This window comes from Lotus japonicus, chromosome 1 (assembly GCF_012489685.1).
Source record: "Lotus japonicus ecotype B-129 chromosome 1, LjGifu_v1.2".
NCBI lineage: Eukaryota > Viridiplantae > Streptophyta > Magnoliopsida > Fabales > Fabaceae > Lotus > Lotus japonicus.
Genome location: NC_080041.1, coordinates 115513911 through 115540743, shown reverse-complemented (window position 1 = coordinate 115540743; position 26833 = coordinate 115513911). Strand labels below are relative to the sequence as shown.

Below are 26833 nucleotides of genomic sequence, written 5' to 3'. Positions count from 1 at the left end.
AGAATCGTGAGCGTCCACTTTCCGAACAAATTATTTCGACCCTATAGTTGCCTGGGTTCACGAAATCTTTGTTGGGATAATACTTGACAATCAATCTGTTTCTTGGCACAAGAGAACAGATAAAGAAAGTAGAGAAATATGTTTTTCGTAATTCTGTTTTCTGTATTCTGGTTTCTGTACCAATTCCTTAGGCTGCAAGTAACCTTATATAAGAGGTTGCACGAATGATCACAACTGTTCGAAAATAAGTCACAATTTTTCAAACAGCGGGACCCCAGCCAGGGGCTCCGCCCCTTGGACCCCGGTTCGTATTCGCAGTCAATTATGCGTTGGCTCACCGAGCGTGCACTCCGCACTAACCTGACTCGATTCCGAGCCTAACGCGTAATTGCATCAGCCTATAGTGGATCACATTACTACTAAAATACATTGATGATTCTAAAATCACCAATAGGATGTAGTTTTCATTTTTGTGAAAAATAAAATTTCACTAATCTTGATTATCATTCTCTAACAGCATTTTTAATGCTAGTAGCTTAAGATCTTTTTATCACTAAGCAATCGGACCTTTTTTTTTTACCATTGGAGCAAAGTCAAGTGGAGCACTAAAGAGCTTAAAATTAATATTTGATGCTTCTACAAGCAACCATACTTTATGATTAAAATACTATTTTTTGTCTCTTGCATTAACAATTCATTTTTTCTCCTGCATTAAGTAAAAATAAAAATATAAACATACAAGTTCTTATGCAAAAAAAAATAAGGAACCATCATTGGAGTGAAATTTGCATGAGTGAGTTGCTTATGGATCACTTAAATACAAATGTGAAAGTATTTGCTATTTTTTCATGTATATAGTACAGCTAATATTTGAGACCCCCTTCTTCATCAACTCTTTTAATGTGATAACCTCTCCCAATAATGCATATACACGTGCAACAGAACGTACTATCATGGCACACAGATGCTAGGTATAAGATTATCTAAAGCTATCACAATTAATATGAGTATATAATCTTTGGCCTTATTCCAAACAAACAAATTATAGACAATATGCTTTCCTCAATATATATTCTTCCCCACATAATTGCTTTTGACAACTAATATTCCGCGAGGTGCATATGAAACTACTTGTTCACCGGTAATAACTATATACAGACAAGGTTAAGTGTGATAACAATATCTTATACTGCATGTAACAAAAGAAATATCTTAGTCACGGGTGGAGGCAGGAATTTTGAAAGGGACTAATAAGAAATTTTCAATTTTTATCGAATAATTAAATAATGTGCTAAAAAACATAAACAAAATAAGAAAGAAGCGGCTGCCCAACATAAGCAAAAGCCCCTTTGTTGAAGGCTAAAACTTAAAGGAGTTTTTTTGACAAACAATTGATGTGCATAATTTTTATCACTTATCTTATTTTTACAAGCAAAACACAAGCACCACAAATTTATCTCATATAATCAGACAAACTAAGCAACAAATTCATCATAACATATGGTTAAATGTGGAGCACCGTGGAACTTGAGAACGATAGGATTCAAACACGGTGACTGTTGTGCATTTCTTTCTTTTCTCTTTGGTAAGCCATGATTCCCATCTATTTGTGTTTGTTTTGTAAGCATTAACTACATAGTCGCTGCTTCCGTGGCGATTCTTCTAACCCTTCCCTCGCCGAAGCCCTTGAGGAACCGTTTCGTCTCTCTGGTTTCGCTCATTTTGCAACCTCACACTCCCTTTCTTCTCGTTTTTCCTCTAATGGGTCCCTTCAATTTCATCTTGAATCATCTGGATATGCCCAAAAATCTTTCCTTTTTTTTGGTGCTCTGTTGGTGGGTAGGTGATTGCAAATTGTTGCAATTACTCTTTCTTTTGGGGTTTATGGATGATCACCCATATGGGTATTTGGTTTGTTGTGAAATTTTGAATCTTGTCACTTTTTCTTTGGGATAGATTGTGTCGGTGATTAATTAGATTCAGACATTGAGAAAGACTTAGAAGGGGTTTAATCTCAAACATCCCTTTTTCTGGTAATTTCCAAAACATTTAACCATATGTTATGATGAATTTGTTGCTTAATTGGTTTGATTATATGAGATAAATTTGTGGTGCTTGTGTTTTGCTTGTAAAAATAAGATAAGTGATAAAAATTATGCACATCAAAATTGTTTGTAAAAAAAAACCCAACTTTCAACAAAGGGGTTTTTGCTTACGTTGGACGGCTGCTTCTTTCTTATTCTCTTTGTGTTTTTTTTTGGCACATTCTTTATTCGATAAAAATTGAAAGTTTCTTATTAGTCCCCCTTTCTAAAATCTCTGCCTCCTCCCCTGGCTGGGACGAGATGTTCCGTAACTAAGTCATCTCGTCCGCCATGGTGTTTGCTTGGTTGCAAGATCTTTGAGCTGGTCAAGATGCTATTGGGTCTTGTGGCCTTTTGAGTCGACCGGAACAATATCGGGATAGAAGTTGCAAATATCTTAGTTCTTGAGTGCTTATGGGTCTTAAGTTGCGTGCAAATCGTGAAAACAAACACGTACGAAAATATGATGGTTCATTTACTAACTTTTTTAGACTAAGGAGCCATGATTAGTAAAATTTACTATTACATAACCAAATGGAAAAACATATTTTAAGAGACCAAATGTGAGCAAATGTGAAAGGAGTTTTTTACCTTCATTTGCTCGAACCTGCTTTCAGATCGAAAAGTTTGGCAGACCAACCAATAACATTCAAAGTAGGATCCTTGACCCCACAAAAGCCAACCCTGAAAGGTAGAAGGATAAATAACTACTACAGCCCCATTGATAATACATACAAATAAATCTATTGTTCACATAAAGTTGATTAGTATAAAGTGGCATGTGGCTGATCTATCAGTAGTAGGGCCATTGCATTTTGTGACATACTCTTAATATGTACTGGCACATTGCAAGTGGTACAGTCAATTATAAGGCATTATAGTGATATTGCAATCCAAGTTCATTGATACACACACAGATAAATATACTAAATTAAGACCAGTTCCGATCAGAAGTCACAAGAAGCACTAGCAGCTCATGCAGAATTGTGCTAGCAATCAAAGCATGATGGTATAAAAGTGAAGCAACACTACAAAAGATAGTTTGAATTTAGCTCAGCATATATCATTGATGCAATTTCACCTTCTACCAAATTGATTGGGTATGCAATATGGAAACTGAAACCAATTTGCCAGAAGATGCATCTGCCACGGTATGTCTTGCCGCCAGTTTCTGTTTTCATTACCTGATTCTTGCAGAACTATGATCTATAGTAAATATCGTGATTAAATATCTCCAATGTTTGAAGGCTTATGACAGCTACCGCTTGATGCAACTGCTAAACGTATTTATGCAGTAAAACTTAATTTGGCCTTTGGTTATGTATTTAAGTTAACTAAGACACAGATAATAGATCTAGTTATGAATACATAGTACTGAAGTTGCTACCATGCAGATATGGGGCTGAGAGCCTATACTTTTTTTTCCAGAAAAAAATGTCAGAAATGAGTGATATAGTGGCAAAGTATATCCCTCACAATGGTTTAGCAAAAATCTTACCCCGTTAGTTAGCTTTTGAGATTGATTTAGGTCCAACTTGTTCACAATTCTATCAAAGTATTAGAGCTTATCTTAGTCCTAATGTTGAGTCATGGCAAGAGGTTTAATGCTATGAACTTTATGTTCTATATGTCCAATCTTGAGTGTGGAGGGGTGTTAAGATTCCATTTTGGCTGGATACGTAGACAAAGTACACCTTATATTGACCTAGTAATCCTGTTCTCATTATATGTCTTTGGGGTAAGTTAGGTCCAATCTGTTCTCAATTCTAATAAAGAACATGACCAATCCATAGTAAAATGAGACATATAGCAATTACAGGCATACCTATGATATTATGATTCTAGTTTACTAAGACTTGAGGAAAGAAATAATAGAAAAACAAGCCAAGAAACAGAGGACCCTCCACAAAAAACTTCTAAAACTAACACAAAAAAAGAGATGAGTTTAACATTATCTCAGGTAGGTTGTCCTTTCATTGAATCCAGCCATAGAGGAGCTTGAGAGGAATAGTTCCCTTTCATTATTGTATCTGTTAAGGTCTCACATTGACTAGAGATATGATCGAAATGATCCTTATGAAGGGTAGCAATCCTCACTATTAGCTAGCTTTTGGGGTAGAGTTAGACTTAACCCAAATTGTACTAGAATCTATCCTGAATTCGCTTCTTGGGCCACCAATAAATGAGCTACTCGCATATTCCCGGTCCTAAGCGTGAGGGGAGGTGTTGAGAGGTCCCACATTAACTAGAGATATGACCAAATAAGTTCTTCTAAATGGTAGAAAAATCTTCACTCTTATGCTAGTTTTTGGAGTAGAGTTAGGCTCAACCCAAATTCTAAGATGATATCAGTTCATACCTTTGATCTATTAATTGGACCACCATAAATGGGCTACCTGCGGATGTCAATTCCTACAATCTTCACGCTCCTAATGTCGAAGCCTGAGCGCGAGAGGTATACCCCTTCTCCATGCCTCCCTCTCATGCTATAACCGTGAGGTATACCCCTTCTCCCATAACAACTGGTATCAGAGCCGACGGTTACGACCCTGATAGCCGGCAACATCCCTTTGAGGGGGGAACATGGTAATATGGTGATGACTCACACTTGAGAGGGAGATTGTTGGGAATTCTTCAAAGTGTGAGTAAGAAATAAAGAAATCCCACATTGAATAAAAAGGAGTGTTCAATAGGTATATAAATGAAAAGATCCATACACTCATTGATGTGGTTATAAAAATATATCTATGACCATACCCTATTCATGCTATAACCGGTATATCCCCTCACACCATACCAACATAGACAAATGCGATAAAATTGAAATCATAAATGACACATATAGAAGAATATGAGCATGGTAGACAATGAACAAGCTACAAGCTTTTACTTGGTCATATCTCTAATTGATGTGAGACTTCTCAACATTCCTGGAGGGTGGGATTTGCAGGAACTAACATTTGCGGGTGACCCATATATATGAGTGGTCTCCAATAAACGATCTAGGATAGACTCTGATACCGTCTTAGAATTTAGGTTAAGGCCTAACTCTATTCTAAAATCTAGCTTAGAGGTGAGGTGAGGATTGCATTCCCAAATATAAGGTTATCTAGGCCATATCTCTAATCAATGTGGGGCAGTAACAGCAACAGTAGTAGCACATACAGACATCCTATGGGCAAGAATGTAGAAAAAGAAGAGGAAAAAATAACCAACTTCTATATCTGATAGGAGTGATAAATTATTTTCTTTAGAAGAAGTAGGAATGATGCACTAAATTATTTAAATAATTTGGGCCTTTTCAACTTCTGCATGAGAGCTTAATTAAGACAATTTTCTCATTTTTGATACCATTCTAGTAATTAGTCATGTTTTTGAGCACCAATCTGAAACACAAAGCATGGAGAAAGAGATTATAAAGCATACCAACTCAGAGGAAACAATGACAATGGAAAGAAGCACAAAATTGAGTTATGATATGGAAGAACTGGAAAAGATTCCGGAGTCACACTCTGATGAGAATTCAAACATCAAGGATGGTGGCAATATCATGCCAGAGGAAGCAAAATATATCAAAGAGGCTACAGATAAGGAGTTACAAAAACCTGAAATTGAAAGTAATTATCTTTTTGAGAAGTCAGACACCATTACTTTATTTCTTTTCAAAGTTTTATCTGAAATCCAAGAAGCAAATTATGAAGCTTAAGTTTCCAACAATAAATGAATAAGTCCTCCATGGTTTATTAAATCCCTTGAACCAAAAAATCTTTGCTGAAGACTAGCGCTAAAAAAGTTGTGCTCTGAACAAAGTTGAAACTTTAGCAAACTGTGTTAAGTGAAAAAAATGTATTATTTTTTAACTTTGCAACGCAGCTTCTTGTTGCAGTGAAATATTTTGAATTTTAAAGCAATCATATGAATGCACCTAAAAACAACCACCTTACTCAACCTTATAAGGAAGATTACATTTGTATGATGACAGGCGTGCATGATGATAAAGCCACATCAACTGTACCCACTATAGCATTGGTCCAAGTCGAGACAGTTGCGAAAAGCATTCACGAAGAAATACATGAAGGAATTGGATCAGCTGTGAAAGATACCAACGAGAAACAGGGACCAGACAATGATTATGAGGAGAATACCAAAGTACTCCAGGTTTGAGTGAACTGCAAATATACTAGAAAATAGTAGATACCTCCTCGCGATTCTATATTATAACATCTTAATTATGTGTCTGCAAATAACCAAACATTTATACTGATGCGCAATATACTATACTTCTGAATCTGTTAAAACAGGCATTGGATTCACATGAAGCAACAGTGAACACTTGTGTGGAAAATGAAAAGAAAGATGAACCCCATTATCATGTGCAGAAACAGGAGACCGCAGATTTCAATCTGAATTTAGGATTGGACACTGCAAAAATAAACCCAAGTAATGATACTGGAGAACTTGAAAAGGCTCTAGCGTCACACACCCCAGAGAAATTAGAAATCATGGATGGTGGGAAAATCAATGAGGAAGCAGAAACTGAAATACAGATGCCAAATACTGCAATAGAGAGTATGTTTCAAAAATTCAGAAACTTTAATTACATTAAAACTTCACTGGGATTCATTTTCAAACAAGGAATTGCAGATATTCCAAAAATTAAAAGTTCAAACAATAAACTTTACCTGTGATATGATAAAGAGTTTTCGACTTCTCAAGATATAAGTTCATCTATTTTGAAGTACTGATGTAGTGATAGTATTGTAGGTTACTACAATAACTCATTGCCCTTAGTTTGGTGTGGCAATATAAATTTCAGGTTTTTGAGACAGGATACCTGTCCTTGTACTAAAAAGGAAACCAACTTTGTGGGTATGACAGCTACAAAATTTAATGTATAATAACAGGTGTGCCTAAGGATGAAGCATTGTCAATATTACCCGAATCGGTAGAGCTTGACCAGGGTGAGATAGCTGAAAAAAGCTTCGAAAAAGAAAAGGAAGAAGAATCAACAGCAACTGATAATGGTCAGAGTTGCAGACCAGGAAAAGAGCTCGAACAAATATATAAAGCTCTTGAGGTTTGATATCAATGAAGTAAATAAGAAAATATTCACATGGACAGCTGCATACTCTTTCACCCGCATAAAATGCTCATGTTTATGCATCCTTGCAAACAATCAGTTATTCATTTTCTTCCTTCATAATATAAATTTGATTCTAATGCTGCATATGTTGAAACAGGAAATTGATCATCTACCCCAAATTGTGGCCAAAGATGCTGCAGAAAATGAACATACTTACCAGTCTGAAACACCTGGCAATGAGAATATTTCAACAAAGCATTCAGAAGGAAAGTTGACAATGGAAAGCAGTACAAAATCAAGTTATGATGTGGAAGAACTGGCAAAGATTTCAGAGTCACATTCTGTTGATAATTCAGAAACTAAATGTGATGGAAAATTAATGGCAGAGAAAGAGATAGGCATCAAAGAAGCCACTGAAGTGAAGTTACAAAAATCTGAAACAGCAAGTAATTATGTTTTCATAATTTTAAACCTGCTGTTTTACATTTTCCAACACAACAAGCTTGTACTTTTCGGGGGGGGGGGGGGGGAGGAAGAAAACCTACAAGGTTTTTGAAATCTCATCAAACAAGCTTGTTGAGTTCAGACGAAAAAAACAACTTTAACTTACTCTATGTCGATGATAACATGTAAAAACAAACTTTTTGTCTCAGAAAGCCACTTTCTGTCTTGTTGAGGCAGTGCAATTTTTTTAGTTTTGAAGTAAATGTATAAGTGCACAATCTAAGAGGAAAAAGAAAAAAGTACCTAGTCAACCTTGTGTCAACAAATGCATTCAACATTTCATTTGTTTAATGACAGGTGTGCCTGCGGATAAAGCCCTATCAACATTGCACCCTACAGTATCTGTTGGAGTTCAAACAGTCGAGGAAAGCATTCAAGTAGAAATACATAACAAAGTAGAACAATCAGTCACAACCACCAAAGAGGAACAGAGATCAGACAATGATTTTGAGGAGAAAAAGAATGTCCTCGAGGTTTGAGCGCACAACAAATTAAACTAAAAAATAATACATTTTACTCACATTTTCACATTTGCCCATCTTAATTTTCAGTCCATGGAGACAAAAGAATACTTCTTTTCCTGATGCAAATATCTTTAAGTTCTGACACAGTATATGTTAAAAATAGGCATGTGATCTACATGAAGCAACAAGCGACACCTGTGTGGAAAATGAAAAGAAAGAAGAAATTGAAACTGAGGAGCTGAAGCTGGAGACCATAGTTGTAAAACCTCTGGATTTAGAAGGTGAGACTATAGAAGTAAATATGAGTAACGATTCAGAAGGACATGAAAAGGTTCCAGAGTCACCGCCCAGTGAGGAATTAGAGATCAAGGAAGGTAGGATATGGATACAAGAGGAAGCAAAAGATATTGAAGAAGCAATTGAGGATGAAGCACTGTCAACATTGCCCACATCAGCCAATGTCCAAGGTGAGGCGACTGAGGAAATCTTTCAGAAACAAAATCTTATGGACGAGGATCCAGCAGCGATGGATAAGTGCAATAGCAGCCAGCCAGAATATGAACTTGAGCAAATAACTAATGTCTTTGAGGTTAGGAAGTAGAGAAGTTATTAGAAAATCATTACAAACATAACAGCATGCCATTTCTCACACTTAAATTGGCACATGCTTATACAAGGAATTGAAGATAATACATTTTACTTGCATTTTCACATTTGCCCATCTTAATTATGTGACCCATGGAGACAAAAGAATATTTCTTTTTTTTGATGCAAATATCTTCAAGTTCTGACACAGTATCTATTAAAATAGGCATGTGATCTACATGAAGCAAAAAGAGACGCCTGTGTTGAGAATGGAAAGATAGATGGAATTATAACTGAGCTACAGAACCAGGAAACCATAGTTGTAAAGCATCTGGATTTAGAAGGTGAGGCTATAGAAGTAAACATGAGTAATGAGACGGAAGGACATGAAAAGGTTCCAGTGTCACCGACCAAAGAGGAATTAGATATCAAGGAAGGCAGGAAATGTATACAAGAGGAAGCAAAAGATATTGAAGAAGCAATTGAGGATGAAGCATCGTTAACATTGCCCACATCGGCCATTGCCAAAGGTGACGCAATTGACGAAATCTTTCAGAAACAAAGTATTAAGGAAGAGGAATCAGCAGCGATGGATAAGGGCAATAGCAGCCAACCAGAATATGAACTTGAGCAAACAACTAATGTCGTTGAGGTTAGGCATTAGAGTAGTAACCGGAAAATCATTACAAACATAACAGCAAGCCATTTCTCACACATAAATTGATCCATGCTTATACATCCATGCAAACAATAAAAAAAAAATTGTTTTCACTTTCAACTCCAATTGATTCTGATAATACATATTTCAAAACAGGTAAATGATCAATCTGAAACCATGGCTTATGTTGGTGTACACAATGAGCAAAACTCCGTCCAGAAATCAGACGCACCAACCAGGGAGATTGTAATTACAGAGGATATCAATGCAGGAGGAATGGCGACAATAGAAAGCAGTAAGGAATCAACTTATGTTGTGGATGAACAGGAGATAATTCCGGAGTCACACTCAGTCAATAATTCAGAGATCGAGGATGGAAGTAAAATGACAGCAGATGAAGCAACAGATATCCATCAAGCCACTGATATGGAGATAAAAAAGTCTATAATTGAAAGTAATCCTGTTTAAAAATTTACCAGCATGTTCTTTCCATTTTGGGCTAATTTGGCAGTGGGGTTTCTTAAATTTCCAACAAAACATACAGATACATAAAAGTACCATAGCCAGCCTTTTCTTGATTTGCATTTAAAATCTCATTTGATAATGGCAGGTGCCCTGTCAAGATTACACACGTCACCATCAGTCGAAGTTGATAGAGATGAAGAAAGCATTCAAGAAGAAATGAAAATGAAAGAGGAAATACTTGAGGATGATGCCCAATCAAAGTTGCTCATGTTAGAAATTGAAAAGGGTGAGATGGTGAAAGGAATCGTACAGCAACAAACACTTCTGGAAGAGGAACCAGAGGCAATAGATACCGACAAGAGCTGCAGGCCAGAAAAAGAACTTGAGAAATTGGCCAATGTTGCCGAGGTTAGGAAGAAATGAAGTCAACAGGAAAATAATCAAATTCATATCTGCTTGATATTTTATACAAGGGAATCTTGTTCATGCTTAGACATCGACACAAACAAAAAAAGCGTTCTTTTTTTTTTTCGTATTTGTAACACATTTGATTCTGATACTCCCTATTTTAAAACAGGCAGTTGATCAACCAAAGACCATTGCCAAGGTCAGTGCAGAAAATGGAGAACAGGAAGATCACCAATCAATAGCATCAAGCATTGAGATTGCAATTATAAATATAAAGCTTATCAATGAAGAAGGAAAGGTGACATCTGCAAGCAGTTCAAAATCAAGTTATGATACCAACAAACTGGAGAAGATTCCACAGTCACCCTCAGTAGCAGATTCATTCATGAAGGATGACAGTAAAATAATGTCGGAAGAACAAACAGATATCAAAGAATCCCCTGATGTGGAATTAGAAAAAGCTGAAACAGAAAGTAATTAACTTTCAAAACTTTAGCTACCATGCACCAGTGATTGCATGTAACATCTCACTTGTGTAATGACAGGTGTGCCTGAAGATAAAGCCCTGACAAGTTTACACAACACAGCATCTGTCACAGCTGAAACAGTCGAGGAAAGCATTAAAGAAGAATTATACGTGGAAGCACAACCAGCAGTGATAGATACCAAAGAGGGGCAAATAGCACAAAATAATTTGGAGGAAAAGAAAATTCCCAAGGTTTGAGCAGAAGGAACAGAATAAAAAAAAATGATATATACTAAATTGGGTTTTCACCATTGCACATGTTAATTATGTGTCCATGCTAGACAGTTATTTATTTTTCCTGCGTAAAACATATTTAATTTCTGACACAGCATATGTTAAAACAGGAATTTTGTCTAGACGATATCACATGCTACACCAGTGTAACAAATGAAGCCCACTCAGAATTTCCCAAGTTAGCAATTGTTAAAGGTGAGACTGAGGAAATCTTACCACAACACATGCTTGAAGAAGAAGAATCAGCAGTAGGACATAACAACAAAAGCAACAGTCCAGAAAATGAACTTGACGAAAGGGCCAATATGGTTGAGGTTAGTAAGACACAAAGTTAACAAGAAAATAATAAAATACATATCGGTTTTAAGTTTCACACAAGTAATTGACCATACTCAGGCATCCACATAAAGAGACGATCAATCATCTATTTCCTTCATCTGTATTATAAATTTGATTCTGATATTTCATATGATAAAACAGGAAATTGATCAACCTGAAACGATTGCAAAGGCCTGTGAAGAAAATGAAAATGCTGACCATCAAATAAAAGCATCAAACATGGAGAGTGTGATTACAAACGAAATCAGTGCAGAAGGAAACAAGACTCCCGAGAGCAGTAGAAAATCAAGAAATGATGTGGATGAAAAGGATCAATGTATAACCACTCAAGAGGAAGAAGAAAATATTACAAGATCCGCTGATAGGGAATTCAAAACAGAGAGTAATTAACTTATGAAACTTTGAAAACTTACTCTTTTCTGTTTTACCGAATTTGACTCAGCATTCTAGAGACAAATACAACAAACTTATTCTGCCTAGGAAACAAAAACAAAAAATCCAATAAACACAAACATGATTTTTCAATTTTTTTGAAACAACTCTTTTAGCACATAAAACAAAGTAAATATTTGTGTTGTTGGATGAAAGAAAGTTTATTCCTTTCTGTATGGGAATGATATCATGTAGAGTAATTCTTTGGTCATACAAAGCAGCTTCTTGTGACAGTGGACTTCTCCATTTTCAGGAAAGCATATAGATGTTCCAAAAAAATATACCATAGACAATCTATTGTCAATGATTGCACTTAATATTTCTTTTGTATAATGATAGGTGTACTTGAAGATATATCTCAGCCAACTTTACCCAATACAGTATTTTATGGTGTTGAAGCAGTTGAGACATGTATTCCACAAGAACTACATAAGGCAGAATATGAAGTCAGAGATATCAAAGAGGAGCAGAGACAAGAAAGAGATTTTGAAGATGAAAAGCAAGTTCCTGAGGTTGGAGCAGATAGCAACAAAATAAACAAGAAAATAACTAATAGTACCTTGAACTTTGGCACTAGAACATGTTAATTATGTGTCGATGCGGACAAAATAATTTTCCCGGTGAGCAACACTAGTGTTCTGATGCAGTATTTGTTAAAACAGGTATTTGGTCTGCACAAAGTGACAAACCAAGCAAGTGCAGAAAATGAACAACAAGCTGAACCTTGGTGTAAAGCACAGAACCAGGATGCCACATTCACAACGCACCGAAATTTGGAAGGACAGACTACAAATATAATAAACCCATCTAGTGATGCTGATGAACAAGAAAATGTTCCAATATCACAGACAGCAGAGACACTAGAGACTGAGGAGGATGGGAAATTCAAACAAGAGGAAGCAAATGAGAAGGAAGAAGCAACAGAACTGCAGTTACTGGAACCTGCAGCAGAAAGTATGTTCTGAAGATGAACCAATATTTTATTCCTATATAACTCCATGAGAAATTTTGTTTTTCAAAGAATATGATTTCACACTCGAGAGGCAACCACAACAAGATTATTGTTGCAAGAAGAAAAAAACAAATAACTATCAACATGATTTGGGAAATCTTTTCAAACAAAAACCCTTAGGCATGGTCGAAAATAAAAAAACTAGTGTGATCTGCCAAAATGGACAATTTCGTGAAAGTTGGTATGTGCAATATAAGGTTAACAGTAATTATTTGGCCAAATACAACTTGTTGCAGTGGAACTTTCTTAATTTTCAGGAAGACACACACACACACATGTATAATAACATAGACAAGATATTTTTAATAATTGCATTTAACATCTCATTTGTATAATCACAGGTGTGCCTGAAGATAAAGCCCTGGAAACCGTACCCAGCACAGAATTTGTTGCTGATAAAGAAGATGAGGGAAGCATTGAAGAAAAAATACAAGAAGAGGAATTAGCAGTAATAAATACCACAGAGAGGATGATACCAGAAATTGATTTGGAGGTGAAAAAGAATGTTCCTAAGGTTTGAGAAGAATACAAAATAAACTTGAAAATAATAGATAATAACATACATTTCCACACTTGCAAATATTCATTGTGTATGCTGATATAAAATTATCTTCCCGTGTTAGAAATCCTTAGTTAGAACCACACAACACCACAAAACCTTAGGCTTAAGGCAATGGGTGTGTGCGTTCTTTATTATATATGCACTTGTGCACTTGCTAATCTTGGCAATGTGGGACTTCTTTGAGTTACCACTTCATTATCTCTATTACTCCCCCTCAATTGGGACTCCATTTTTTTTTTTTTTTTTTTTTTTTTTTTGCCTGTGCCTTGCACTCCAGCGGGAACATCAGTGGTCGTCGGACTTGTGCTCCTTCGTCTGAGTCTGCCTTTCGACTTTCTTTGTCTGGGCTAGTACTCTAGCGGGAGCATCGGAGTTCCTTGGACTTGTGCTCCTTCGTCTGAGTCTGAGGCCTTGGCTTGCGCAAATGGGACTGCCATTTTTGCTTTTTTTTTTTTCTCGGATTTTTACTTTTTTTTTTTTTTCGGTTTTTTTTTTTTTTTTTTTTTTTTGGAAGCGGAAGTCATGGCTTGGATCAGACCAGCTCTGATACCATGTTAGAAATCCTTAGTTAGAACCACACAACACCACAAAACCTTAGGCTTAAGGCAATGGGTGTGTGCGTTCTTTATTATATATGCACTTGTGCACTTGCTAATCTTGGCAATGTGGGACTTCTTTGAGTTACCACTTCATTATCTCTATTATCCCGATATCCTAGATTTTTTGTTCTGATACAGTATTTGTTAAAATAGGCATTTGATCTACACAAAGTGACACGTCAAACCAGTGAGGAAAATGAATTGAAAGCTGAATACCAATCTGAAGCAAAGAACCAGGAGACCACATTTATACAACATTTGAATATGGACGCAAAGACTACACATATAATAAATCCAATCAATGATACAGAAGAACAAGAAATGGTTCCAGAATCACACAGTGGAGAGAAATTAGAGCTTGAAGATGTTGGGGAATTGAAAAAAGAGGAAGCAAAAGAGATGGAAGAAGCAACTGTAATGCAGATTCTGAAAACTGCATCAGAAAGTATGTTGTGAAAATGAACAAGCATTTTTATTCCTCATTAAACTGCATGAAATATTTTACTCTTTTCTACAGCATTTAACTTCGCAAACTACCAGCAAAGCAACTACAACAAGCTAATTGTTGGGGTAAAAAAAATGACAATGATGACTCTTAGAATTGGGTTAGGCCTAACTCTACCCCAAAATCTAGCCTAGGGGTGAGGATTGCTCGCTCTACCTTATAAAGGATTTATTTAGTCATATCTCAATGTGGACCTTAGCACAACCCCTCAGATCCAGGACTAGACATCTGCGAGTGACCCATATTTGGGTGGTGGAGCCTCTAATACCATCTTAGAATTTGGATTTGGCCTAACTCTAGCCCAAAAGTTAGCTTAGGGGTGAAAGTTTCTCTACCCTATTATAAGGATTTATTTAGCCATATCTCTAGTCAATGGGGGACCTTAACAATAACAAATAACCATTAACATGAAGTTTTATATATTTGTAGTATGTCTTAGCATTAGTTACCATATTTTCTTATTTTCATTATTTGTTTCCTTATTTAATAAGGATACAGATCCTAGTATAAATATAAATATGTTAGTGTTATCTTTTGTAGCTTGTGATTGACAACTTATCAATATAATTTTATTATTCTAAATACTCCTTTCCTCCTTCAATACCTAAAAGACTAATCCTATGACTTCAACATGAACAATTTTAGCAAATTCCATCAGGGTAGATAGCAGTTCTTTGGCCACATAAAGCAGCTTCTGGAAGTGGCACCTTATAAGTTTTCAGGAAAACATAAAATGTATCAAATGGACAAACTTAATATTGTTGACTGAATGCAAATTCTCATTTCTAAAATGATAGGTGTCCCTGAAGATAAAGCCAAGCAAACTTTACCCAGCAGAGCATCTATCGGCCTTGAAGAAGTTGAGACAAGCATTCAAGAAGAGATGCATGCGGAAGCGGAACTAGCAGTGACAGATACAGAAGATCATCAGATACCAGAAAATAATTTTGAGGAGAAAAAGAAAGAATCTGAGGTTTGAGAGGACTCCAACAAATAAATTAGAAAATAATAGATATTACCTTGCATTTTCACACCTTCACATGTTCATTATGTGTCCACGCTGACACTTTTCCTGGAATTCAATATTTTTTGTTCTGATGCAGTATTTATTAAAACAGGCATTTGGTCTGCACGACGTGACACATCAAACCAGTGATGAAAATGAACAGAAAGATGAACCCCAGTTTGAAGCACTGAACCGGGAGAACACTTCTATACAGCACCTGAAATCCGAAGGAAAGACTAAAAATGTAATAAATCCAACTAGTGATTGTGAAGAACTAGACAATGTTCAAGTATCACAAATTGGTGAGATATTAGAGATCCAAGATGATGGGAATCTCATACAAAGGGAAGAAAAGGAGATGGAGGAAGCCATTGAAATGCAGTCACCGAATTCTGCATCAAAAAGTATGTTTTGAAAATGAAACAATATTTTACTACTTAACAACATAGATAACCTTATGACGATGAATCACTCAGTATCTAATTTGTATCATGAAAGTAGTGCCTGAAGACAATGCCAATACAACATCTGCTGGTATTAGAGCAGCTGAAGAAAGCATCCAAGAAGAAAATTATACGGAAGAGGAATTAGCAGTGACAAATACAAAAGTGGGGCAGAAACCAGAAATTGATTTCAAGGAGGAAAAGAAAGTTCCTGAGGTTTGAGACAACATTAACAAAATAAAATAGAAATTAACGCACAACACCTTGCATTTTCACACTTGCACAAGTTCATTATGTGCCCACTGCCCATGCTGACAAAAAAAAAATTCCCCAGAATCCAATATTTTTTTTCTGATGCAGTACTTGTTAATACAGGCATTTGATGAACTTAAACTGGAACCTCAATCACTAGCTCACAATGAGATGACCACATTTATAAAGCATCCGCATATGGAAGGAAAGACTACAGATACAATAAACCCAACTAATGATAATGAAGAACATGAAAATGTCTCAGAATCACATACTGGTGGGAAATTAGAGATCAAGGATGATGGGAAATCCATACAAGAGGAAGCAAAAGTTACAGAAGTAGCAAATGGAATGCAATTATTGATAACTCCATCAGAAAGTATGTTCCTAACATGAACAAACATTTTACTACTCTAAAAAATGCATGAAATTTTTTAGGCTTCTTACCAAATTTGACTTCATATTCTTGAAACAAATACAACATGCTTATTGTTGCAATGAAAAAGAAATAAAAAATTACAACCAGTATGATTTTGGAAATCTTGAGACTAAATTCTTTGGCATGGGTAAAAATTAAAAATAAGTGTTTCAACTATGGCCAAAATGGATAATATTATCAAATTCTGCATCTGGATGATATTAGGTAAACAGTAACTCTTTGGCCACATAAAGAAGCTTGTTGTGTAGGTAGCCTTCTTTAGCTTTCAGGAAAACATATAGATGTACAGCAAAACAAAACATAGACAACTCTTTTTATGATTATAGTATTCAACATCTCATTTGAATAATGATAGGTGTACCTGAAGATAAAGCCCAGGAAACTTTACCGAGCACGACATCTGTAGGTGTTGAAGCAGTTGCGACAAGTATTCAAGAAGTACCAGCGGAAGCAGAGTTATCAATGGCAAATACCAAACAGGGGCATATACCAGAATTGGATTTTGAGAGAAAGAAACTTCCTGAGGTAGAGACGACAACAACAAAATAAACTGAAAAATATAGATATCACCTTGCCTTTTCACACTAAACATGTCAATTTTGTGTCCTTGACGACAAAAAATTATTTTATTTCATGGGATGCAACAACTTTATGGTATAACTTATAACGTAATATTTGTTAAAACAGGCATTGGGTCTACACGAAGTGACACTTCAAGACAGTGTGGAAAATGAACTGAATGCTGAATACCATTCTGAAGAGCGGAATCAGGCTATCACATTTATAACGCATACCAATTTGGAAGGGCAGACTACAAAAATAAACCCAACTAATGATACTGGAGATCAAGAGCAGGTTTCAGCATCACAAAGCAGAGAGAAATTGGACATTGAGGATGAGGGGAAATTCATCCAAGAGGAAGCAAAAGAGATGGAAAAAGCAACTGAAATGCAGTCAGCGAAAACTGAAACACAGAGTATGTTTTCAAAATTAACCAAAGTTTTTTTACTCTGTCAAATTCCTTTTGACTGAAGAAACAAATAAAGGAACTCTGCTTCTAATTCTAATTACAAATTCTATCAAACAATCAATCATTCTATAAAACGACTTTCATAGTTTTCAAATTTAAAGGAAACCAATTACATGCATGAAATGAAGGACATATCATTAGCATCGTTAGCATCATCATTAGCATCGTATGCCAGTAGAAATTTTCAGTTTTCCAAGCAGGACATGTATCAGATGTACTAAAATCGACTGATGATACCACACATCTCATTTGTATAATGATAGGTGTCCCTGAAGATAACCCTCAGTCAAGTTTACCCAACACACCATCTGTTGATGTTGATGTTGATGTAGATGAGACAAGCATTCAACAAGAAACACATATGGAAGTGGAATTAGCAGTGTCCAATTCCAAAGAGGGGCAGATACCCAAAAATGATTTCAATGAGGAGAACAATGTTCCCGAGGTTTGAGCAGACTGCAACTAAATAAACTAGAAAATATTGAACTATCTTGCAATGTCACACTTGCACCTGTTCATTATGTCTCCATGTTGACAATAAATTACTTTCCCATTCTTCAACGTTTTGTCATTCTAATGCAGTATTTATTGAAACAGGCATTTGGTTTACACGAAGTGATACCCCAAACCAATGTGGAAAATGAACTGAAAGAAGAACACCAATCTGAAGAACAGAACCAGGAGACCACATTTATAAAGTATCCAAATTTGGAAGAAGATACACTAGATAAAATAAAACCCACTAATGATATTGAAGAACAAGAAAGGTTCACAGTATCACACGTTGGAGAGAAATTAGAGTCTGTTAAAGACGGGAAATTCTTACAGGGGGAAGCAGAAGTGATAGAAGAAGCAACAGAAATGAAGTTGCTGAAAACTGCAAGAGAAAGTATGTTTTGAAAATTAACCAACATTTCATTTTCCTTAGTTGATTTCATTTTGACCATGAATAAATTAAAGAATCTCTATGCTTCCAAAAAAGAAAAAGTTCATTACAGTTCCAAACTCCCTTGATCATTTATTGCTGCGAAATGGCATTCGAAGTTTTCAATTTCTATTGAAAACAAATAACTTGCAAGAAACAGAAGTACCATACAGCAATGACAACATTATAAGTTACTACAACGACTTTTTCCGTAATAGCAGCAAGGTATTGAAGTAGAATTTTCAGTTTTCTAGACAAGATACCTACCAGATGTACCGAAAAGGAACCACTTCAGCCAGCTTTGTGCCAATGATACCATAAAAACATCTCATATATAAATAATGACAGGTTTACCTGAGGATGAAGCCAAGTCAACAATGCCTAAGTTTGCCTTTGTCAAAGGTGAGAATGAGGAAATCATACAGCAACAAACACTTCAGGGAGACAAATCAGCAGTAATAGAATGTGACAAGGGCTGCAGCCAAGAAAATGAACTTGGTAAAACAGCCGATGTTGCTGAGGTTAGGCAATCAATATGTTAATTGTCTCAATAGTCAATATAGAATAAAATTAATTTTCCAGCATTCATTTGTAGTGCTGATTCATGTTAAAACAGACATTTCATCTACAGGAAGTGACACACCAAACCAGCACAGAAAATGAACACAATGCTGAACCCCTATCTGAAGTGCAGAACCATGAGATCTCAGTCATAGAGCATCCTAATTTGGAAGGAGAGACCACAGAAATAAACCAAACTAATGATATTGAAGAGGATGGAAAGATTCCAGTGTCACCTACCAGACAGAAATTAGAGATCATAGATGATGGGAAATTCATACCAGAGGAACCAACCAAAATGCAGTTATTGGAAACTGCAACGGAAAGTATGTTTTCAAAAATCACCAACACTTTAGTACCCTTTCACTTTGACCCTATGAACAACTAGGGAAACTTGATTTTTCAATAAATAAGAGTTCATTCATTTTTCAAAACCCCTGAAACATTTTTTCCTGTGAATGCATGGGGATTTTTCAATTTCTAAAGAAGAAACTTGAACTAAACAGAAGTACCATATATTGATAAAAGCGTTACAAGTTACTGTAATAGCATTTTGTCCTTATTGGTGGGATGGTGTGGCAGCAGAAATTATCAGTTTACAAGACAGGATATCTATCAGATGTACAGCAAAAGAACTAATTTAGAAAATTTGGTGAGGACGATATCATAAAACTATCATACATGTAAAATGTCAGCTGTACCTGAGGATGAAAACCAGTCAACATTGCCCAAATCATCAATTGTCCACGTTGAGAAGGTTGAAGAATTCTTTCTGGAAGAGGAATCAGCAGCAATACCTAACAACAATAGCTGCCAACCAGAAAATGAACTTGAGCAAACAGTTAATGCTGCTGAGGTGAGCCAGTCATAAAGTTAAAAAGAAACTAATCACACACATAACTGCATGTCATTTGGCACTCATAAATTTCCTATGCTTAGAAATGAAAACAAACAATCATCAATTATTTTCTTCATTTCGATACAAAATTTGATTTTGATAAAGCATATGCAAAAACAGGAAATAGATCAGCTGGAAACAACATCCAAGATCAGTACAGAAAATGAAGAACATGCTGAGCACCAATCTGAACAATTTAGCATGAAGAATGTGATTGCAGAGCACATTAATTCAGAAGGAATAGGGACAAAATTAAGTTATGATGTTGAAGAAATTCTAAAGGTTCCCGAATCAGACACTGTCGACAAGTCTGAGATCAAGGATACTGAAAAAATCATGCAAGAGGAAGAAACTGATATCAGAGAAGCCACTGTGAAGTTGCAAAAGCCTGCAATAGAAAGTAATTGTATTTTAAAAATTCAGCCTCCTTCTGGCTTTTCCCAATTTGATAGGACATCAAAGAAACAAACATATCAAGACAAAAATTCCCTAGGAAAGAGCCCTACATGGTATTTTAAATTATTTGAAACTCGATCTTAGGCAAAGTCTAACGCTAGAAATTTTGTTTTGAAGAAAGGAATTACTTTAGTCAACTATATGTTGATGACATCATGTAGATAGTCATTGTTTGGCCTCAAAAGCTGCTTCTTGTAGCAGTGGAATTTTGAGTTTTGAAGTACATATAAACGTTCCCAAAATGAACTGCCTTAGATAATCTTCTTTGGAATTTTTTATTTTACATCTTGTTTGTATATTGACAGGTGTTCCTGAGGACAACGCCATCTCACCTCTGTCCACTAAACCATCTGGTGGAGTTGAGGCAGTTAAGGAATGCATTCAAGAAGAAAACAAAAAGGATGATGACTCAGCATTTATTCACATTGAAGAGGGGCAGAGATCAAGCAATGATTATGTGGAGTGCACCAAATTTCTTGAGGTTTGACCAGACTGCAACAGAAAAACTCAAAAATTATAGATATCACTATGCATTTTCAGTTTTTCACACTAGCACATTTTAACTATGTCTCCAACTCCCCATGCAAACAACCAAATATATATTTCCCAAAGTACAACATATTTACTTTCTGACACAGTATGTAAAACAGGCATTTGATCTGCAAAAGAAAGCTGAACCCCACTCCAATGCGCAAATAATGGACACCACAGTCATAAAGCATTCCAACACAGGAGGGTTAGAAACTGCAGAAACAAGCCCAATCCTTGATATTGAAGAACTTGACAAGATTTCAGTGTCACACACAACAGAGAAATTAGAGATCAAGCAAGAGGAAGCAAAAGAGAAAGAAGAAGTAACTGAAATACAGTCAGTGAAAACTGCAACAGAAAGTATGTTACGAAAAGTCAACAACTTTTCTGTCTTATGTGAATTTAATCTTTATCATTGAATATAAAAACTTCTTTTTCTGAAAATTAGAAGTTCCTTATGTTTTTAAATAGCTTTAATACAGAGAGAAAGTTCCTGACCAGCAGCTTAGCGTGGAAATAGAAATTTCTTAATGTCATGATATGATTGTTTAAAGGGGAAATTGCACCCATCTCCCCTAAAATTTATCATTATTGCACTGACCTCCCCTCTAGTTTGTAAAATGTGTTGACCCCCCCATTCCTATATCATTTAGACTAATAGAGAGGTGCTGAGTGTTATAATGATAAACCTTAGGGGTGGTCGGTATAATGATAAACCTCATTGGAAGTTAGTGTCTTGTTAAAAAATAGAGAGGAGGTCAGTGAAACAATAATAAATCTCAGGGGAGGTTAGTGCGATTTTCCCTTGTTTAAATGATGATTTATGTAGGGAAGGAGGAAAGAGAGGACAGGGACTCTGAATGATAAGATATTAGATTGATCCTGCATATTATATTATATTGTGATACAAAAAATAAAGTACTAAGCCCTATTTATACTAGATAAAGAGTTAAAAGTACAAGACTCCTAACCCTAAGAATAATAAGAGTGATAAAATATAGTACAAAAATTATAGGGTTTAGGAATAGACAAATAAAACATCAGACAAAATCCCAAAGAATAAGATAAGTGTTATGGCAGTGGGGGTGGAAAGCGGCACTGTAGAGACTCGTGGGGATCCGGCAGTGGCTGGTGGTGGGGATCCGGAAGATGCGGTAGAGGCAAAGAGGAAGGGCAGGTCGGACCAATTGCTAGGATCGGTAAAATCCTAACAATAAAGGTCCTAAAAAGATAAAATCCCTTAAATTAGGTCAGAAAACCATCCTTAATATAACATGAATTATCCTAATCTATCATCTATCATTCTCTCCCACTAAGATATTCTAACAGATAGCATAGAAATATATCATGTATATGACAGGTGTACATGACGATGAAGCCCAGTCAATATTGCCTACATCAGAAACTGTGAAAGGTGAGATGGTTGAGCAAAGCATTCAGGAACAGACATTTAAGGAGAAAGAATCAGCAGCGATAGATAGCGACAAGAGCAGCAGGGCAGAAAATGAGCGTCAGCAAACAACTATAGTTTTTGAGGTTTGGCAGTAAAGAATTGAACAAAAAATATTCACATAGTTCATGCTGATTCATACACATAACAGCTCATGCATATGCATTCTTACAAACAAATAAATAACCGATCAATTATTTTCCTCATTTGTAATATGAATTTGATTCTGATACCGCATATGTTAAAGCAGGCAATTGTACAACCTGAAACCACATATAAGGTCAGTGCAGAAAAGGATGAAAATGCTGACCACAATTCTGAAGCTCCAAGGATGAAAAATAAGACTACAGAGCAAATTAATTCCGACAGAACGGTGACAACAGAAAGCCGTAGAAAAGCAAGTTATGATGAGGATGAATGGGAGAAGATTTCAGAGTCATACTTGGTCAACAACTCAGAGATCAAGGATGCGGGTGAAGTAATTCCTAAGGAAGAAATGAATATCAAAGCCACTGCTTTGGAGTTACAAAACTCTGAAATAGAAAGTAACTATGTTTTGAACATTCAGCATCTTTCTCTTTCATCTTTACCAATTTGATTCGAAGTCCAAGAAACAAATAGAAAAAGTCTCCCCCGAAAAAGAAATGGTTTAGCCTTAGAAACTTCTGTATTCTGGAGAAAGGATCAACTTTATACAACTCTATGTGGTCAAAAAGCATGTAAACAGTAATTATTTAGTGTTATAAAACTGCTTATTAGAGCAGTAGAATATTTTCAGCTTTAGAGGGAATGTATAAATATATCAAATATAAGCTACCTTAGTGAACCTTGTGTGGAATTTAACCTCTCAATTTTATAATGACAGGTATGCCTGAGGATAAAGTCTTCTCGATTTTATCCACTATAGCACCTTTCAGAGATGATACATTTCAGAAAAGCTTTCCAGAAGAAATACATAAGGAAGCTGAATTTGCAGTTACAGATGCCAAAGAGGGTCAGAGACCAGAAAATGAGCTTGTAGAGGACAAAAAAGATCTTGAGGTTTGACCAGGCTTCCTCAAAATGAACTAGATAATGACGGATACCACATTGTTTTCGCAATTGCACATCTATATTACGTGTTCATGCAGACAACCAAATGCTTATTTTCTCAATGAATAAAGCTCTGACACAATTATTATAACAGGCATCTGATCTACAAGAAGTGACAGGCTACACCTGGGTGGAAGGTGAAAAGAAAGCTGAAGCACAGAGCTTGGAGGCCATGGTTTTAAATGATTTGAATTTAGAAGGAAAGGAGACTGCCGGAACATGCACAACTAATGATACAAAAGCACTTGAAAAGGAACCAACGGTTGTAATACCTGAAGGTGTCTCTGAATTGCTATCGGTATATATCACAAAGGAGTGTTCAAATGAAGATATTCCTCAGCTGAAAGATATGTCAATGCTTTCTGACCAAAACACCACCAATGTCACCTCTGGTATTAATAAAATATCTGCTTATAATTATTGTAAATTAGATTCTGAACAAGATAAAAAGATGTTCATTGCAGCTCGTAGGTGTAATGCAACCAGCAAAGAAAAGAACAGTGAGGAGACAGAAGGACAAGAGAATTCAGAAACAACTTTTAAAGACAATCTAACAGGAGATTTGAGTCATGAACAAGAGACTACTGATGACACTCCAACTGAAAAGGTCTGTAAGGCATAAGTAACTTTGATTTCTGACAAGTTAACCAATCGCATATTATAGTAGAGAAAACAGTGTTTTCTAACTTCAAATTATAGTAAGCTAGTAACATAAATAAATAAACTACACACACACACATGATGTACTTAATATCTTTTTAAGGACATTTCAAGAGAATTTATTCGACTAGTTGTGTGTCCATTTCCATGGAAAGCTCCATCTTAATTCCTACTTTTGTTTCCATTTGTTGTGAAATAGATTGTCAGAGCAGCTGATACAAATAAGGATCCTAAATTAGCTCCTGAATCTATTGCTGAAGACCAAGGTGACAAAAATAACTGTTATGACACAATGTTCAAAGTGGATGTAACTTCTACAGATGATGAAAAAGGTGAGAAAGTCAGAAATAACCTCGAAAGTAATATAACCTCGAAAGTGGCTGAGAAATTGGATGCAGATGGTCAAAGTGGCATGCATGAATCTACTAAGAAGGAAAGAAGGGAACTTCTAGAAGACAAGGTCAGTGCATGTTTTGCTATCTTACTAATAAAAGAACAAAATTCAGATAAAAGGCATCAGAAAAACTTGAGCTGTAGATAACATCATTTTAATTTCACCTTTTATATTAGCCAAGCTAAACCAGGGAAGTTCAATTTGCAGCAATTATGCTTTAAATTTTCAGAGACTACAGAAACCCTTTTTCTTTCTCCATAAAATAAAATACACAGCTATACTCATCCATCCTGTGGAACAGATACCTGAACCACCTTATCCATGCAAGAAGCTTGAATCATTGTTTGATTCTGAAGCTCACAATCAGACCAATGAAAAACTCTACCAAACCAAGGAGAAGGGCAACAATATTCTGGATCAGATTTCTGAATCTGATGACCACATTCAAGGAAAGCAATTTCAGAGTGCAAACCAGATAAAACCTGAGCCCCAAATGGAAGGGGAACATAATTTCAGCATACCGCTAAATGAAAATCCAATCTCAATAGCTAGTATTAAATCCGAGGTAAGGATGAAAGCATTACAATTTCTACACCAGTCATTAGAGAGTTCTCTATTCTTAGATTAAATCTATAAAGCAGGTTCATGACGGAGTTGACAGCGCTGATGGAAGTGAAAACATTGAAAAACAGACCATAGGCTCTGGAAATATCTTATCAGAAGCTCAAATATCATTTCCCAAAGAAGAGACAGTTGAACAGGTGAGCATAACACATAATTTCGAGAGCTGGATTTGCCACCCCAACCATTAGATTTCACACCCCCAATTTTCGGATTTTCAAGTTCCGAATTATTTCGGAATCTTAGATTCCGAAATTAATTCGTGATTTGTAGTGTAAAATACATGTAACACCCCACTTTTGAGTGAAAAAGTGCTTCGGAAACCTTATTTCCGAAATATTTCGGAAACTGAGTTTCCGTAAGTGGGGTGACATTTCTAATGAGTGGGGTGCCAAATCTAATGATCTATAATTTCTGGCTTTGCTCCTCTAAAGTAAGGGAATCACTTTCGAGGCGAAAGTAAGTCATCAAAACTGTTAATTGAGAAATCAGCGGTTGAGATTGTGATCAAGTACTTGCACATGTATAGCAAACTCTCAACCATTGATTTCTTAATCAACCGTTGTGATGACTTACTTTACCCTCTAAATAGCTCCCTCGCTATACAACACTTAAATCCAAAACTTCTAATGCTACTAACTATTTACAATATCATGACATACAAGAACTTCAAAGCAACAGAATCCAATGAGCAGAGAGTGATAACAGACCTGAGCCTTGGAAGTGAAGACCCTCTCCACCAGGAAGCCACATCTAGAGACTCGAACGAAGCAACAGACCACGAACCCGCAGAAAAACTGGAAACACAAGAAACAGAAATCACTCAAGAAGGCAATGCAAAAGAAGATGAGTTCGAAAATGTGATCATCAAAAGCTCCCGAGATACCGACATGATGAAAGCTTCACCTAAGAAGTCTCATGGCATCCTATCAGGTGTTGGGTCAAAGGTAAAGCATTCAATTTCCAAAGTGAAGAAAGCAATTATAGGCAAATCATCGTCACACCCTAAGGCGCCATCGTCGAAATAAATTAAGCAGTTAATCATGCTGTTGCTGTAAATAGCCATATACTTGCAGGGTTTGTTTCTAATGTTGGGGATTGGATTGGATTTGATTGGTTTGCTTCAAACTCATGTAATGTGATCATATTCTCTATTTTAATGAAATTCTTCTTTCAATCTACCTATCAATGAGGGCATGCTCTCACCTTAACACAATTTGAGTCTATTGTGCGTGGTTTTCCCCGTTTGTTTATAGATGAATGAATTTCTATTTGGGTGCATACATGAAAAATGGGGATTAGTTTTAGTATCATCCCCATTAATCCCATATATCCTTTTTCACTAAAATTACTCAAATACTCTTAAAATTTAATTTCATTCAAAACATATCCCTTTTCCTACCTTCCCACCACCATCCTCTTTCATTTTCTTATCATCCTTCACTTTCACACTCATCTCATTATTCATTTCATTGGTTCGTTTCACACTTAATAAGAGTGAAAGATTTTCACACTTTGTAAGAGTGAACAGAGTTAAGTTCATTGTCTCTTCACATTTTTTCCTTTTGTTTGAGTGTTTCACACTTAGTGAGTGTCAAAATGTTCACTCTTAGTA

The 26833-nt window shown here is 35.9% G+C and overlaps 1 protein-coding gene and 1 long non-coding RNA gene across 3 annotated transcripts; one reads left to right on the top strand and one right to left on the bottom strand.

The window, feature by feature from the left end:
* Positions 1–687: 687 nt before the first annotated feature.
* Positions 688–10920, bottom strand: LOC130729574 (uncharacterized). Of its 2 annotated transcripts, XR_009016042.1 has the most exons (4): positions 10783–10920; positions 10082–10205; positions 9855–9993; positions 688–2768 (listed from the first exon to the last, which is right to left on the bottom strand). It is a non-coding gene; the product is annotated as an uncharacterized LOC130729574 (long non-coding RNA). The 2 variants fall into 2 exon arrangements; XR_009016041.1 differs by having other exon boundaries at positions 9855–10205.
* LOC130729573 (uncharacterized) lies at positions 2916–24654 on the top strand. Its single transcript, XM_057581368.1, is given in 40 exon segments — positions 2916–3235; positions 5444–5701; positions 6067–6242; positions 6386–6653; positions 6989–7161; positions 7325–7613; positions 7969–8144; positions 8299–8724; positions 8947–9372; positions 9535–9832; positions 9989–10251; positions 10421–10724; positions 10797–10969; positions 11122–11325; positions 11492–11732; positions 12122–12294; positions 12445–12736; positions 13136–13308; positions 14109–14400; positions 15258–15433; positions 15564–15870; positions 15968–16125; positions 16285–16540; positions 16956–17125; positions 17288–17576; positions 17894–18075; positions 18228–18519; positions 18904–19076; positions 19172–19442; positions 19812–19972; positions 20135–20414; positions 20776–20951; positions 21121–21361; positions 22362–22537; positions 22699–22996; positions 23317–23492; positions 23638–23935; positions 24008–24150; positions 24403–24468; positions 24470–24654. Coding segments are annotated over 39 exon segments (8898 nt in total). The 5' UTR covers positions 2916–3235; positions 5444–5484; the 3' UTR covers positions 24515–24654.
* The last annotated feature ends 2179 nt before the right edge of the window (positions 24655–26833 follow it).